This window comes from Saccopteryx leptura, chromosome 7 (genome assembly GCF_036850995.1).
Source record: "Saccopteryx leptura isolate mSacLep1 chromosome 7, mSacLep1_pri_phased_curated, whole genome shotgun sequence".
Taxonomy (NCBI): domain Eukaryota; kingdom Metazoa; phylum Chordata; class Mammalia; order Chiroptera; family Emballonuridae; genus Saccopteryx; species Saccopteryx leptura.
The window spans coordinates 118311956-118327462 of record NC_089509.1 but is presented as its reverse complement, the minus strand read 5'-3'; the positions used below and the strand labels follow the sequence as shown (position 1 = coordinate 118327462).

Sequence of the window (15507 nt, the reverse complement as noted above, 5' to 3'; positions counted from 1 at the left end):
TCTTGCTCTTACCAGATGTACTTCTTCTTCCTATTCTTTCATCCCCTAAATAATTCAGACTTATTGATCCCTGTTTCTGTTTACAAGTTTATTTAATTGAGTGTAGAAGATCAGAGTATCTGAGCTCTCAAGTGTGTTTAGTTTAAAGTGCGAACAGGGAGGCATCTGAACAACAATTGTATGTTGCACCAAAACTGATTACTAGTATGAAAAAAAGCAAACGTATTTTTTTTGTTTTCATTTTTTTTTAAAATAAAATGAGAGGCAGGAAGTCAGAGAGACAGACTGCTGCATATGTCCTGACCAGGATCCACACGACAATCCCCATCTTGGGCTGATGTTCTGCCCATCTGGAGCATTGCTCTGTTGCTTAGCAGCCAAGCTATTTTTAGCACCTGAGGCGAGGTCATGGAGCCATCCTCAGCACTCGGGGCCCAACTTGCTTGAACCATTCAAGCCATGGCTGTAAGAGGGGAAGAGAGTGTGTGTGAGAGAGAGAGAAGGAAAGAGAGAAAGAGAAGCAGAAAAGGGAAGGGTGAAGAAGCAGATGGTCTCTTCTCCTGTGTGCCCTGACTGAGAATTGAACCCGGGACTTCCACATGCCAGGCTAACTAACACTCTACAGCTGAGCCAACCCGTCAGGGCAAAAGCAAACATATCAAAATGGCTGCAGTGTCAGTTTCTAACAGTCAGCACCAGCTCTCCCTGTGAGCGAGGCAGCTCGAGTTGCTTCCCCAAGAACAGCCACAGAAGATCTCCTTTTGCCCCCGAGCCTGACACCCCGGTCCGTGTCCCAGGGCTGTGCCTGTAGGCTGAGCTCATTTCCGCAGCTCCCCTTAAATCACACGCTTTCCTCCCTGGCAGCCTGTAACGTGGATGTGATTCTGGGCTTTGATGGCTCGAGAGATCAGAACGTCTTTGTGGCTCAGAAGGCCCTCGAGTCCAAGGTGGACATCATCCTGAACAGAATCAGCCAGATGCAAAGACTCAGCTGCAGCGGCGGCCAGATGCCCACCGTGCGGGTGTCCGTGGTGGCCAGCACGCCCTCGGGCCCCGTGGAGGCCTTCGACTTTGCCGAGTACCAGCCGGAGCTGTTTGAGAAGTTCCGGAACATGCGTGGCCAGCACCCCTACGTCCTCACTGCGGACACGCTGAAGGCTTATCAGACCAAGTTCAGGCAGTCCTCGCCGGACAGTGTGAAGGTGGGCAGGGCGTCCCCTGGTCCGGTGTCCTGTGCAATTCCTGGACGTGGCCGGTCAGGAGGGATACCTTGGTGTTCCGTAACACTCTTTACCTTTCCCGGGGCTGGTTAGTGCCTGTGTGTGACAGCTCTTCACTCAACCCGCTGTAATATTCTGAAATGCAGTCTTTCTTCTTTTTTTATTTTTTTAATTTTTCCGAAGCTGAAAACAGGGAGGCAGTCAGACAGACTCCCGCATGCGCCCGACCGGGATCCACCCGGCATGCCCACCAGGGGGCGTCGCTCTGTTGCATCCAGAGCCATTCTAGCGCCTGAGGCAGAGGACACAGAGACGTCCTCAGCGCCCGGGCCATCTTTGCTCCAATGGAGCCTTGGCTGCGGGAGGGGAAGAGAGAGACAGAGAGGAAGGAGAGGGGGAGGGGTGGAGAAGCAGATGGGCGCTTCTCCTGTGTGCCCTGGCTGGGAATCGAACCCGGGACTCCTGCACGCCAGGCCGATGCTCTACCGCTGAGCCAACCGGCCAGGGCCGTCTTTCTTCTTCTACTAAATAGTTTTACTTAAAATTGAAAAAGAAAATCTTGGAAATCAGTAATTAAGCTTGAATGAGTTGAATTTGTGATGATCCCAGGTTTACAGTCCTCCCTGTTAAATAGTTCCGTTCCCTATTCATACTTCTCCCTCTCTGTACCTACACATGTATTTAGTATGTGTTCACACGTGCACATGCACACGCACACACACACACACGTACTATTTCCAGAAACGACGTCACATACACAGGAGAGTGAGATAACTTTTTATTTTCGTTGTTGCTTGTGTTTTTGAATAAATCAAGCCCTGCAGCGCGCCCATACATTGTCCACCTGACTCATCGCACGAGAGCGGGGAGCTAGGAACACGGGGTGAGGGTGTCTCCACCTTGGCCTTCAGTTTCCCCAGCGGTTAAGATGATGCGGGAGGGGCGTTCGAACCGGCGAAGCTCCCTTCCCAGAACCCGGGATGCTTCTCTGTAGTCTCGGCTGGCGTTTGACTCATTCTTTTCCTGCCAGGTGGTCATTCATTTTACGGACGGGGTCGATGGCGACCTGGGAGATTTACAAAGGGCGTCGGACGAGCTTCGGCAAGAAGGTAGGTCCTGGGGCTTCCTGATGGCGAGACGAAGCCGTGGGGGAGGCAGGCGCCCTGCTCCGCTGGACAGAAAGGAATCGCTTACGGGGTCCCCCGGGACGCCTGGGCTCTCTGTCTGTCGCCCACTGAGGGGCCACGGGGTGGGGCTTCCCAGGGTGCCCTGTGTGTAGCACCGACCCAGTCTTGGCATGGGCCCCGCGGGGTTCTCAGGCTCATTCAACATCCAGAAGGCAGGATGCCTTTGGCCAAAGAAAGTAAAAATAATTGGACTCACTGAAGCGACGTCACATACACTAGGAATTAATTTCGCGGCCAAAAAAAATGTTGCCATATTGTCAGTGATCCCTGCTCAAGGACACGACAACACTAAATAAGCATGCGCTCTCACGTGCAGTAAATGAAAGCACTCTTCCCAAACGTAAGGTGACTGGGTAAGTGGCGGTGCCTGTCACCAGATGCCATCTCCGTCTGTCCGCGGCTTCGGGACGGGGACGGGGGAGCGCCGTCTGCCGCAGCGTGGCTGCTGGCTCCGGAGGGCTGAGGAGAAAGGTTATGGAGGCATAAGTCTGATCACGAGGACAGTGTGTGTGCTGCTCGTTTTCCCTGAGCCGTGGAGAAGAGGTCGCTCTTATCCGATTTGGGGGAGGGGGGAGGTGTGGTCCCTTCATTCTCTCCACAGCCTACCTGGGTGAGGCAGGACCGGAGTGTGGGGATTCATGTGCGAAGGCACTTCGTAGGGCCCCCGCCCGTATTGCTAGTCACCGGTTTCATTTCTGAGCTTTCAAGAGTTCCAGGATGTCAGCTCGGCAGGGTGGCCAGCCAGCTCGATCACACAGGTTTCAGTTCAAGGCCAAAGGACATACTGAAGATTTCTTTAAACAAACAAACAAACAAACAAACAAACAAACAAAAGGGGCCGTGGCTCTCCAGGGCCCCCGCGAGCCTGAGGGAACATGCCTCCCCGTGCAGGTGTCCGAGCCCTGATCCTGGTGGGCCTGGAACGCGTGGCCAACTTGGAGCAGCTGATGCAGTTGGAGTTCGGGCGAGGCTTCACGTACAACAGGCCCCTGCGGCTCAACCTGCTGGACCTGGACTACGAGCTGGCCGAGCAGCTGGTGAGCGTTTCTGTGTCTCCAGCCTGCCCCCCTCCTCCCCAAACCAGTTTAGAGACCGCCATTTCTGCTTCTCAAGAAAATGGAGTCACTTATTGCCAGGCCCCGGGGCGAGGAGCCTCCGGGTGGTGGCCAATGTGGCCCCTCTGCTGCTGCTGCTGCACTTGGGGGCCCGCCCTGCTGCTGTCCCAGGTCAGACCTCAGAGCTGGAGAGACGGCCCGGGAAGCGGGTCCCCGGACCTGCCGGCGTCCTCCCCTGAGCGTTTCCTCCACGCCCTGCAGCGCGCGTCTTCTCATTCATGAGATCGCCGGGAAGGCAGCATGTGCAGGCGGACGGTGCCCAAACAGAAATGATGTTTGTGGCGCTGGGAAGCCTCCATGACGATCATAAAAAGAAGCAGGGAGAGGAAGACCTTTTTTGGGGGGTGGGGGGGGTGGGGAAGTGCTTTCAGTACCCTCCCTTCGCGTTTCCTGTGGAGCCAACGGAGGCTCCTCCGTGGCCCTCCACGGGTCCAGCCTCGCTCAGCGGGAGCGTTGGCGGGGGCTGGGGGAGGCTCTCGGGAGAGTCGGGCCCGGCGGTCCGCTCCGAGGTCCTTCGGCGGTGGCGGCGGTGGACTGTGGGGTGAACGGGCACGGCCTCCCTCCTGCTCTCTGCCTTCTTCCTTGCCCTGGAATTAGGGCTTTGAAACGGTTGGTTGGAAAGATGTTGAGTTAGGAGATGAATCTGGGAGGCGGGCGGAGTGGGAACTCTAGGGAGCCACCGTCAGGAAACGCACTTGACCTCCGTGAGTTTGGCGGGTGGAAAGGCGCTTTGGGCGTGCACTTTCCCACGCCAGGTCAGAGGCAGGGGAGGGAAGGGAATATCAAGGTGTGTGCTGCGCCGTGGGGGCACTGGTGGCCCCGAGTTGTGGCGCTCGTGGCTGGGAGGCAGGGTCCGCTGTGTCTGCCCCACCAGGCCACGCCCAAGTCCACCTGCGGGCGGGCGCCGGGGTCCAGGGCCTGAGCAGCAGTTCTGGAAAAGGGGGCATGTGGCCCCGCCTTCTGAGCTGACCGTCTGCCATTTGTGTGCTGGGTTTGACTCCGTGGAGCTTAAAAGCCCATACGCGAGGCTTAACACTTGAAACTTGCCTCTCTCTGTTGGAAGCTTCTAGAAATAAGGCCCCAGCTGAGGTGCCATTGTAAGGTGACCAACTTTTTCACAATGAAAAGGAGGACAAAAATAAATGGAAGAAAACAATATCGTAAAGAAAAGAAACATTTTATTCGTTGCAACAATAACACACTATCATATGATAAATGCGTAATAAAAACATTTGCAATATTTTATATTGTAATTATGCTTACATGCCTATTAATTTTTAATAATCATTATAAGAAAAAGATACAGATACGTCACATCACAGGCAATGGATCGGCTCTGCATCGATCGAATACGTACATTCACAGATGAGTCTTCCAATGTCAAAAAGGAGGACCTGTAGGAGGACACTTTTCGAGGGAGGACGTAACTTACAAAAGAAGGACAGCCCCCCCCCCCAGGAGAGGACGGTCACCTCCCATTGGGAGGAACAGTCACTTGATGTTCTCAGCTTTTCTCCCTCCCCCGTCCTGATGGCGAAGCCACGAGGCCCGTCTTTGAGTGAACGCCACGTGGGAGGGACTTCCTCTTCTCGCAGGCATTTATGAAAACTTCAACTTTTATTTTTTTCACTCTTGGCAGGACAACATTGCTGAGAAGGCTTGCTGCGGGGTGCCCTGCAAATGCTCCGGGCAAAGGGGAGACCGCGGACCCATCGGCAGCATCGGGCCGAAGGTAGGGCCGCGCTGCCCTGCTCTCGCCCCTGGGGCTGGGTTTCGGCAGAAGCCCGCCGTTCCCCTGGCTGGAGATGGAGACTGAGGGGGCAGGGGGCCTCCACGGTGTAGGACGGAAGATCCTAGGAGCAGGCTCGTGTCCGAATGTCCACTCCCTCCTCCCCATCCCCGGGCAGGAGAGGATGTGTTCCTTCACACACTGGCTCTTCATGCCGCGGGAATGAACGTGAAAGCCCACGGGAGTCCCAGACCACGGCTCACCGGGGAGGGCGGGCAGGTGGGTGGGCCGCAGGGAGCCTGCGGGAGTCCCAGACCACGGCTCACCGCAGAGTCCCAGCCCACAGCTCACCGGGGGAGGACGGGCGGGTGGGTGGGCGGCAGGGAGCCCGCGGGAGCCCCAGCCCACAGCTCACCGGGGGAGGACAGGCGGGTGGGTGGGCGGCAGGGAGCCCGCGGGAGTCCCAGACCACGGCTCACCGCGGGAGGGCGGGCGGGTGGGTGGGCGGCAGGGAGCCTGCGGGAGTCCCAGACCACGGCTCACCGGGGGAGGACGGGCGGGTGGGTGGGCGGCAGGGAGCCCGCGGGAGTCCCAGACCACGGCTCACCGCGGGAGGGCGGCAGGGAGCCCGCGGGAGCCCCAGCCCACAGCTCACCGCGGGAGGGCGGGCGGGTGGGTGGGCGGCAGGGAGCCCGCGGGCGTCCCAGACCACGGCTCACCGGGGGAGGGCGGGCAGGTGGGTGGGCCGCAGGGAGCCTGCGGGAGTCCCAGACCACGGCTCACCGCGGGAGGGCGGGCGGGTGGGTGGGCGGCAGGGAGCCCGCGGGCGTCCCAGACCACGGCTCACCGCGGGAGGGCGGGCGGGTGCGTGGGCCGCAGGGACGCTCAGCCTCTGCCTCTGAATTAGAGGGAGGAGGCGGGACGTCTATGTTGATTGGGAGCCTTCAGGATCCTGATAGGAGGAATAAAATACCTGCACGGCAGTCAGTCGTGAGGAGACACCGGTCAAGTTCAAGGGAACCCCCAAAGCCGTGCTAAATCTTAGCATCACCTCTCTACCACATGGAAGGGGTCAGGAAGATGCTTAAATATAGAACATCATCAACAACAACAACAGCAAAAAAAAGTGAAAAAAAGAAAAAACCTCCCCAAACCCGTGGGTTTAATGACCCAGGAACCCATCTGCTTTGTTTCAGGGCATTCCCGGGGAAGATGGCTACCGCGGTTACCCCGGTGACGAGGGCGGACCCGTAAGTGAACTTGTTCTGTTCCTTACCTTGTTATTCCCTCCCCGTTTCCTGTTGGGATTGAATGGTGGAGTTAAAAATCGGCTCCGTTTCCGGCGACTCTCCCACGGGGCAAAGATTAATTCGCGACTTCCTCAAAACCTTTACCCAGATTTTCTACAGGGCAGAGTGCAGTCCGCTGCCCTCGGCATGCCAAGGGGAGGGGACTCTTACTCCTTCTGTCCCTCGGGGAGGGGTCAGCGGCCTCTGAGAGAGGGGGCCACCGGATCTGGTCCGTTCAGTGTCTGCTGAGTTAGAGACCCAAGCGGGGATGGGAGTGAGCGGGACCGGGGTGCAGGGGGGGCCTCAGGCTGTCGTCAGGGTAACGCGTTTCAGGAAGAGTCCCCGGGGAAACTTGGGATGATCAGGGTCCAGCGGAGGGTGGGTAGCTCGTCGGGAAGTGGAACCCGGGACAGACATGCTCTGCAAGGCTTTGAGACGCTAGAACACCCCGCCTTGGGGTTCCAGGGTCCCACAGGGAGGAGGTGAGTTCCCAGGGTTTCAGCGGGTGGTGCCAGCATCAGGGATGGGCACAGCCTCCTTGGAGAGCTGGGAACCAGGGGACCACACGGAGGAGCAGTCCGACCGAGCATTCTCCGTGGGGGCCCGGCTCCCGCCCAGACCTGGTGCCCAGACACCCGCTCACCTCAGCCCCCCAAGAGGTCCCCTCCCAAACCCTCCCTCCGGGGATGCCGTGCCCTGGGCCTGGGGGACAGGGACGCCGGGGACTCCGCCTGGCTCCCTCAGCACCCCTGGCGGTAAACCTGCTTTCTGAGGCATGCCTTTCACAGAGCTGCCGACCCCGGGGAGACGGGGTGACGAGGAGCTCCAACCTGCAACATGCCTTTGTCTCCCTTGACAGGGTGAACGGGGTCCGCCCGGCGTGAACGGCACTCAAGGTTTCCAGGGCTGCCCTGGCCAGAGGGGGATAAAGGTACAGTGTGTGTGTGTGTGTGTGTGTGTGTGTGTGACCACAGAGCCAGCCCAAGGGGGCGGGGGTGTCAGCGTCACGTGCACGAGTGGCCAGCTTCTCCAAGTGCCCCTGGGGGAGGACGGCCCCCCGCCTCTCTGCGCTCAGCGTTCGACAGACAGCCCGGCCTGGCCTGGGAAGGGGCCCACAGTCTGGTGGGTTCAGGGGCGCTGGCTGCCCTGGGAAGGGAGCCCGAGAATGCAGAAATAGTTTCCTATGGAAACAGGAAGTTGCCAAAAAAACCATCATGAGGACAGAGAGGAAGGACATGGGCCAGGGTGGAGAGAAGACCGGTGCCCAGGACCCCGAGAGGAGCCAGGGAGGTGGGGGAGCAAGGGAGGACTCGCCGGCCCTCCATATGAAATACTCGGATGCCAGGGCTGGCCGACTCTCTCCCTCGGTGCCCGAAGGGAAGGGCCACCACGCTGCAGACACTCACAGACGGGCCTTGCAGCCTGGCCCCTGGCTTTATGGGCTGCCGCTCCCGCCCAGGGAGCCAAAACCACCCACGGGGCTCAGGTCCAGGAAAACTGGCTCTATGATCTCCCTGTGATGGTGAGAGGGGCGGGCCAAACAAAGAAATCTCTAATAGGGAATTTTCGGCAGCTGCGGCCTTCGAGTGGGGCTGGGGGGGCAGCCCTCGTCTGTGGCTGAGGAGCCAGCCTCCAGGAAGGAGCTCACGTCTCCTCTCCCCCTTTCCTTTCTAGGGCTCCCGCGGGTTCCCGGGCGAGAAGGTAGGTTTTTCCTTCTGTGTTGAAGACGTTCCCGGGATCTCTCGCTTCTCCTGGGTCTGGAGGGCTTGCGCGCTCACCTGTCTGTCTTGTCCCCCTCACAGGGTGAGCTGGGGGAGATCGGACTCGACGGTCTTGACGGTGAAGACGTAAGTGACCTCACACACTCTGAGCCCTGAGAGCCCTTGGTCCTGAGGGTCCCGGGGACCGGTGCACAGTCTGTGGTGGTGACAGCCCCGGGAATGACATGTTATCATTGTCTTTGGCAGGGAGACAAAGGATTGTCCGGTTCTTCTGGGGAGAAAGGCAGTCCCGGGAGAAGGGTAGGTGCCTGTCCACTGTTGCTATGATGAGAAAACTGTAGACATTTCATCTAGGGACTGTTTCTTTTACTTATGTGTGTTAAGACTGCTTCCTCCAGGCAGCCTTCCCTGACCTCCTCTGGGGGCTCACCCTTGGCATTCCCTCTGTCTCCGTGCAGTGGTGACAGATGACATCATATTGTTTTGTTTGGAGACGGTGTCCCCTTAGGGCAGAGACAGAGTTTGTGTAGTAAATAAATCCCAGTGTCTGCACAGGGTAGACAGGTCCCCAGTAAATATCTGTGGGTAGCCTGAACAAATCAGAAATATTTGGAAGTAACTTTACCTTCCTAGCAAATGAGTACATGCCTAATGTTGGTCTATGTAAGATGTATGAGCTGAAAAACGTGGTTTTAAAGGAGAGACACAATGTTGCAATGATATGGAACGTTAAGTCTCCACTTCTTTTCTTTTTCTTTTTTTTCTTTTTTGGTTCAGGGTGACAAAGGTCCTAAAGGGGACAAAGGAGAAAGAGGAGATGTTGGAATTCGAGGTGACCCGGTAAGAAGAATTCCTGATCGATCGACCCCGTGACATCCGAGTCTGGGAGGAGGGTTGTGGGAAGAGAGGGTCGAAAGGGAGAGTTTCACTTTTGCCGTGGCTTTAAGACGTGTTGATAAAAATACACGACTTGTTCTTTTCTTTCAGTTTTGGGGTTCTGGGGATGGGTTGGCTCTCTAGCTGCAAGTCCTGTCACATGCAGACCTGGGACGTGTTCCTAGAATGTGGTCTCAGGACACTTAAATCCAGCGGGGCTGGGAGGTCAGGGAAAAATATTACTGGGGACGTGGACGGAAGTCTCTCTGCCAGTCCCGTTCAGATGGCATCCTTCCTGCCCCCACTGGCCCTGACTGTAGGGGTGGCCAAACACTCTTAGCCCCAGGGAGGACGGTGCCCTGGGCCCCCACTGTCGCCTCGTCCTGGCCTGGAGGACAAATGGCTGGCCAGGTGACGGTCATTTCCTTACAGGCTTTATAAAGAGAGAGGCAAGAAAAGCTGCACACGCTTGTCTTTTCCTATAAAGCAAACGTCAGGTGTTCTCTTCCTGCCCACGTGGCTCATTCCTGCCGACCTGTGTTGTTTTCAGGGTGACTCAGGACGGGACAGCCAGCAGAGGGGACCGAAAGGAGAAATCGGAGACATCGGGCCCATGGTACGATGCCCCACAATCCTACGCTCCCTGAGCTGAGGGCCAGAGAGACAGTCCTTGAAGGGACTCTCTGTGGGGGAATGGAAGCAACCCTTCCCAGGGGGCTTCTGCTCTGCAGAGCTGGGCCCCTTCGATGTTTACGGAAAGGGCTGGTCGAGCCTGAGGCTTGTGCGGGTGGGGCCGCGCCACCTGAGCGTGGGGTGTCCGTGCACACGGTGTCCCGCCTCCTTCTGGGTATTGATCCCGTTTCCGTTGCCCGTGGTGTCTTGGGCGCTGCTGCGGAGTTTGACGTTTTTCTCTGAAGATGGGAATCTTATGCCAATTTTCTTTCCCACACCAGGGTCTCCCTGGGAGAGACGGGGCGCCTGGAAGGCCCGGAGATCCTGGGAAGGACGTGAGTGCCCCTTAGAGCGGTGGTGGGCTCCCCCACCCCCGTGTTAGCTGTTCACAAGCACCGCCTTAAACCCCAGACAGTGCCCGGGGCACCAGTGCCTGGGCCACTTCTTTCCGGGGAACGCCAGGGGATTTCTGGAACTAGAGTCACCCAAGTCTTGCTGCTTAGAGAAATCTCTCATTCGCTCCATCTGCTCCAGGGACCCATCTCTTTTCCTTCCCCCAGCCAGCCCTTCTCCTCCCCAAAATCATACTGAACAGACAGACACTTTTGAAAGGACTGTCTTGACTGCTTTCAAACATTTGGCCCATTTTTATCCCATGAAATATTTTAAAAATCCAAATGAAACATGAATCCGGGGGGAAGTGCAGGAACACGGGCCAGGACGGCTGATGGGGTCCTGTACTCAGTGTTGGTTTTATGGCTGGCGGTGTGTGTGCGTGTGTGTGTGTGTGTGTGTGTGTGTACACACTGTGGGAACTCCAGCAATGAAACTAAGTTCCGTTTCCTAGGGAACTGCCTCTTGCAACAGCTTTTTCAGACATTTCAGGAACGTCGGCTGCAGAGTAGCTCATTCAGCCTTTGCGTGCTTGTTGATGAGTTGGTACCGAAAGGCAAAGGGGTGTGGGGGTCATTGGACAGCGTCCGGGGCCCAGGGGAACTGGGAGCTCGGAGAAGTCGGTCCCTCGCATGGGAAGCGTGGTCTGGAATCTGATCCTTGGGGCTGGTGGGGGGGTGGGGGGCAGGCAGTTCAGGATGCTGGTGGGTGCCCAGGACCCGGTCTCTGCTCAGAAACCGGCTGGGGTTGTGCGGCCAAGAACGGGCCACCCTCAGCTGTTGTTCCCCAGGGGCAGCGACAGTCCCTGGTGAGGCTTTGGAGGGAGCACACCGACATGAGGGCATTTTTACAAGAGTTGACTCTCGTCCCTCCGTCATCATGGGAGAGGCCGTGGGCATAGTTTCTCTTTTAAAACGCAGACGAAGGCTCACTATTTGGAAGTGCCGCCTTCAAAGTTCTGAGTGTCACTCGTGAATGATGCTGTGAGCTCTATCAGGGCAGAGCAGCGAGGAGAGGCCGGACTGTTTAAACGTGCAGTGCGGTTGGGTCTGTGGGCGGGGCTGTTGATCACGGGCTGTGGGCGGGACTGTTGATCACGTGCGGCGCAGCTCGCGCTGTGGGCGGGGCTGCCGCTGTTCTCCTGAACTGCAGCCTTGCACAAGATCCATTCCTCTGAATTCTGTGCGCACCTGGGAACCTAGGTGAAGGCTCTCGTGGGCTCGGGGGTCTCCTCTGCGGCAGAGTGCGGCCTGGAGCAATGGCCTCCTCCTTCCCTAGGGACCCGACTGTGTGTCCTTCTGCTGGGCTACCTACCTCCTCACGTCAACCCCTTCAGAGCCTCCACAGGCCACTTCTGGCCGGAGCCACGAATCACTGAGCCCTGGTGGCCGCTGGCCACCCTCTAGGCTGTCTCCTCTAGGAGGGGCCAGCCGGTTGTTACTCTGTGCAGGAATGACCAGGCCCTTCCCCCACCTGTCCGTGTGTCGTCCATGGAAGGAGGCCACGGTCTTCCATTACAGAAGCTGCCACCATGGTGCATGATAGCAGAGTGATCACCCCAGGAGCTCCCTGGGCCGGGCTGTTGGGAGTGGAGAGTGTGGTCCTTGGGTTGATGCAGCAATGAGCCGAGCCCAGTGGCCGCTGGTTGTTAATCGTCTCCAAAACACCAGCTCCAACCTGGCACAGATGTATCTGGGACATTCACGGGTCCCCATCCCATACCTTTCCACCCAAGTGTGGGGGGGGGCACGGCAACATGGGAATCGGGGGATTACTGGGGCAGCGAGCCCACGTCTCTGTGCGCTGGGGTCACCTCTGGAGCATGGAGGGGTTACGCGGCCAAGACGTGAACCGCGGCCAAGACGTGAACCCCGGTGAAGCTCTTCCCTGGGCGTCCAGGTCCACGTGGGCGCGCTCGGATACTTACTCAGCTGAGGACGCGTTGTGTTTGGCCCACGGGGCTTGGAGAGTCTGGGACTTCCTTCCATTATAGTGAACACATTTCATGGCTTCTCCCTACAGTTGGGAAAACGGGTAGGAAAACAGACAGCTCGACCTTCCCGTTTCACACGCCTTATTTGACGTCGGCTGGGACGGTGCGAGCAGGGAGGGCATCCTTGTTTGGCTTGGCGGCCCGGAGCAATTCTCAAAACTTCCGTTTGGGTGACAGAACGGGGCAGCCGAGGAGCAGACTTGGCCGGGATGAGGCAGGCGGGAGGGTGTCTGTCTTTCTCAGGGCTGACAGGGTCCGGCTCACAGTGGGTGGCGGGTGACTGTGCGGGGGTCCGGGGGAGTCGCACAGAGCTCCCGGGCTCCGTTCTGCGAGTCCTCACTGTTGGTGTGACTCCTCCCACAGGGCGGTTACGGCCGAAGGGGACCCGCGGGAGCTAAGGTAAGCCTCAGCGTCGGTGCCTCTTCTCTGCGGTCACACTGGTGTTCACCGTGCCCTCCTGGGGACTGTCCTCATGTCCTGCGGCTCAGTCAGCAGCCATGTCCCTAAATTCAGCTTCTCCTAACAGACTGGTGACAATGATTAGCTGTGGGGACAGGGCGGGGAGGGGGTTGGAGGGGAGAAAGGTCGAGGGGACAGTTCCAGGGCACCTCTCGTCCACAATGTGCCCTCTTATTTGGTCATGAGCGAGTCACCGCGTCTGGGAGTGTCAGCCTTCTCACCTGTGCTGTGCCAGTTTGGGTGAGAGGACATACTTATTTCCCAAAGCCATTCTGCAGAACGGGTGAGGCCGGAGGAGGAAACAGTGGTGCTAGTCCAGCGTGTTAAAGGTCTCACCCCGGCGTTAGCCAGTCAGCGGCTTTGATTGCCCCGCCCCTCGTAGAGCTGGGACAGTTCCCCAGCCCCCTCGTCCGGACGTGACTGCACAACAGAGAGCTGACGTTGGGATGAACCCCCCCCCACAACCCCTCCCTGCATCTTGTCTCTTCTTTCTAGGGCAACAAGGGTGGTCCGGGCCAGCCGGGCTCCCCGGGCGAGCAGGGGACCAGAGGTGCGCAGGTCAGTATCCCGGGGGGCACGATGGGGGGCGGATTGCGTGCCTTGTGCTGTTTCCCCAGACACTCTGGTATTGTTTTTAAAAACGAAGGTGACAGTCAACTTTACAAGATTGAACACAGCATCGATCGTTTGAAGTGAACAGTTCTGGGGCATGTAGTCCATTCACGGTGTTGCTCAGCCATGCCCTCCGTTCAGTTGCAGAACATGTTCATCATCCCCCACAGAGACCCCTGCCCCCGTTATACAGTCACTCCTCATCTCCCCTTCCCCCGCCCCCAGCTCCTTTCCTGTCTGTCTTTATGGCTTTGCCTGTTTTGGACGTTTCAGATAAATGCAATCATTTGAGCAGGTGGCCTTTGGTGCCTGGCTTCTTTCACTTAGCGTCATGTTTTTGAGGTTCTCCGTGCTGTAGAATGTATAGGGCTTCGGTCATGTTCACGGCTGCATAATATTCCATTGTGTGGCTAGACCCATAGCTTACTTATCCGCTCATGGGTCGACGGACACTCGGGTAGGTAGTTTCCACCGTTTGGAGGCTGTGAACATTGCCACAGTGAACATGGTGTACAAACAGATTCGGGTTTTCTAAAACCTATCTTCACATTTGTGTTCTGTGCTGGGGCCGCTATTCCTACAGCGGAGCTGGAAGTGTGGCCTCTGGTGGCCTCTTTGGCCGCATGGGGGAGGTTCTGGCTCTGTGGAGGGCGTGGCTGTCATCCTGAGCTTCCTCCGGGAGCGTTGGTCACCTGGACACAGCACTGATCTGGGCCTTTTCCTCCTTCAGGGTCCAGCTGGTCCCACCGGTCCTCCGGGCCTGATGGGTGAGCAAGGCATTTCTGGACCTCGAGTAAGTCCGTCTCACCCCACCCCTCTGGGTGGCTAAGTGGATAGCGGGGTGGGGGGGCGAGCAGGCTGGGGTTTCGTGGCTGGTGTTGCTGAGGACAGACCTCCCCCCTCGCCCGGCTCTGTGCTGACACAGACCCTGGGTCGACCGCCGTCCCCGCAGCCAGTGTGTGTGAGGAAGTCAGAGCCCCGTTTTCTTGGTGCTGCGGGGCCTCCCGGCTCCCAGGGCTGCTCCCAGCTTAGGGCAGCGGAGGCAGGATGTGCCTGGCCCCCCGAGGGTCTCGGCCCGGAACTGCGTGCACTCTAACTCATCTACCGACTCGCTCCGAGGATGACACAGCGTCTCACTGTCGCGCCCTGGGGGGCGGCCCTGACGGCCCGGAACTGCGTGCACTCTAACTCATCTACCGACTCGCTCCGAGGATGACACAGCATCTCACTGTCGCGCCCTGGGGGGCGGCCCTGACGGCCCGGAACTGCGTGCACTCTAACTCATCTACCGACTCGCTCCGAGGATGACACAGCGTCTCACTGTCGCGCCCTGGGGGGCGGCCCTGACGGCCCGGAACTGCGTGCACTCTAACTCATCTACCGACTCGCTCCGACGATGACACAGCGTCTCACTGTCGCGCCCTGGGGGTCGGCCCTGAAGCTGGCTGGATATTCTTGTGGAGCTGGATGTTCTGTGCTCAAGGTCGGCACGGAAAATGTTCCTTAAAACTGCTGTGGCCGCAGATTCGACATCCTTGGGCTGTCAGGGACGACGAGCGGACGTGCGGGGACCAGGCGTCCCACGTACCTGCGGTCCCTCCTGTACCATAGGGGGTTGTGGGGGCCGTCTGCCGTTTGTTACAGAAAATAACAATGACTCAACCCTGGCAACGCACGAACCGGCCTATTGCTCCCTGAGGACACAGACACACTCGCAGCGGAAGGGGGGACATCTGCTACGAAGTTGAAATCTTACCTAGTTTTTAAGCTTCTTCCCTCCCAGTGGTTAATTTAGCTCCCATCCATCAAGCATTTAAGATGGAACAGAGGTGAGGCAGAGCGCTGGACGTCGTTACCAGTGATGGAGAGCCGTGGCCGTCTGGGTTCTTGCCACGGTTGTGGGGGTCACTCCCGGGCTCCAGACGCCTGGGTGCCACATGCAGGAAGAGCGATTCCTTCGTCCCTTCAACGGATACGTGCACACAGGTCTCCACACCTGTGCACCCAGGTGTCACTGCGGAGGTGCGGCAAGGCAGCAGGACAGAAGTCACAGGAAAGCTGGGTGCTTGTCCTCGACTCGGGGCTCAGGATAAGTGTGCACACCGAAGACTGCGTCGGGCGGACGTTTGTGCAAACCAGCCTGGGCGTCATGGCGGTATTTTGGATCGCGCAAGCCGCCCGCACGGTTGTGGTTGGGGTCTCCAGCGCCGCCGCGTGTGACACTGGGTCCTGCAGCTCTGA

The 15507-nt window shown here is 58.2% G+C and overlaps 1 protein-coding gene across 2 annotated transcripts in view; it reads left to right on the top strand.

Moving 5' to 3' along the window:
• COL6A3 (collagen type VI alpha 3 chain) overlaps positions 1-15507 on the top strand; it is a 75523-nt gene that overhangs the window by 32540 nt on the left and 27476 nt on the right. For both annotated transcript variants that reach the window (XM_066344972.1, XM_066344971.1), the window contains 15 exons: positions 865-1202; positions 2251-2329; positions 3299-3444; positions 5162-5254; positions 6448-6501; positions 7400-7471; positions 8215-8241; positions 8343-8387; positions 8508-8561; positions 9039-9101; positions 9688-9753; positions 10091-10144; positions 12559-12594; positions 13150-13212; positions 13997-14059. In XM_066344972.1, coding sequence (XP_066201069.1) covers positions 865-1202; positions 2251-2329; positions 3299-3444; positions 5162-5254; positions 6448-6501; positions 7400-7471; positions 8215-8241; positions 8343-8387; positions 8508-8561; positions 9039-9101; positions 9688-9753; positions 10091-10144; positions 12559-12594; positions 13150-13212; positions 13997-14059 — 1253 coding nt within the window. The remainder of the gene's footprint in view (positions 1-864; positions 1203-2250; positions 2330-3298; positions 3445-5161; positions 5255-6447; positions 6502-7399; positions 7472-8214; positions 8242-8342; positions 8388-8507; positions 8562-9038; positions 9102-9687; positions 9754-10090; positions 10145-12558; positions 12595-13149; positions 13213-13996; positions 14060-15507) is intronic.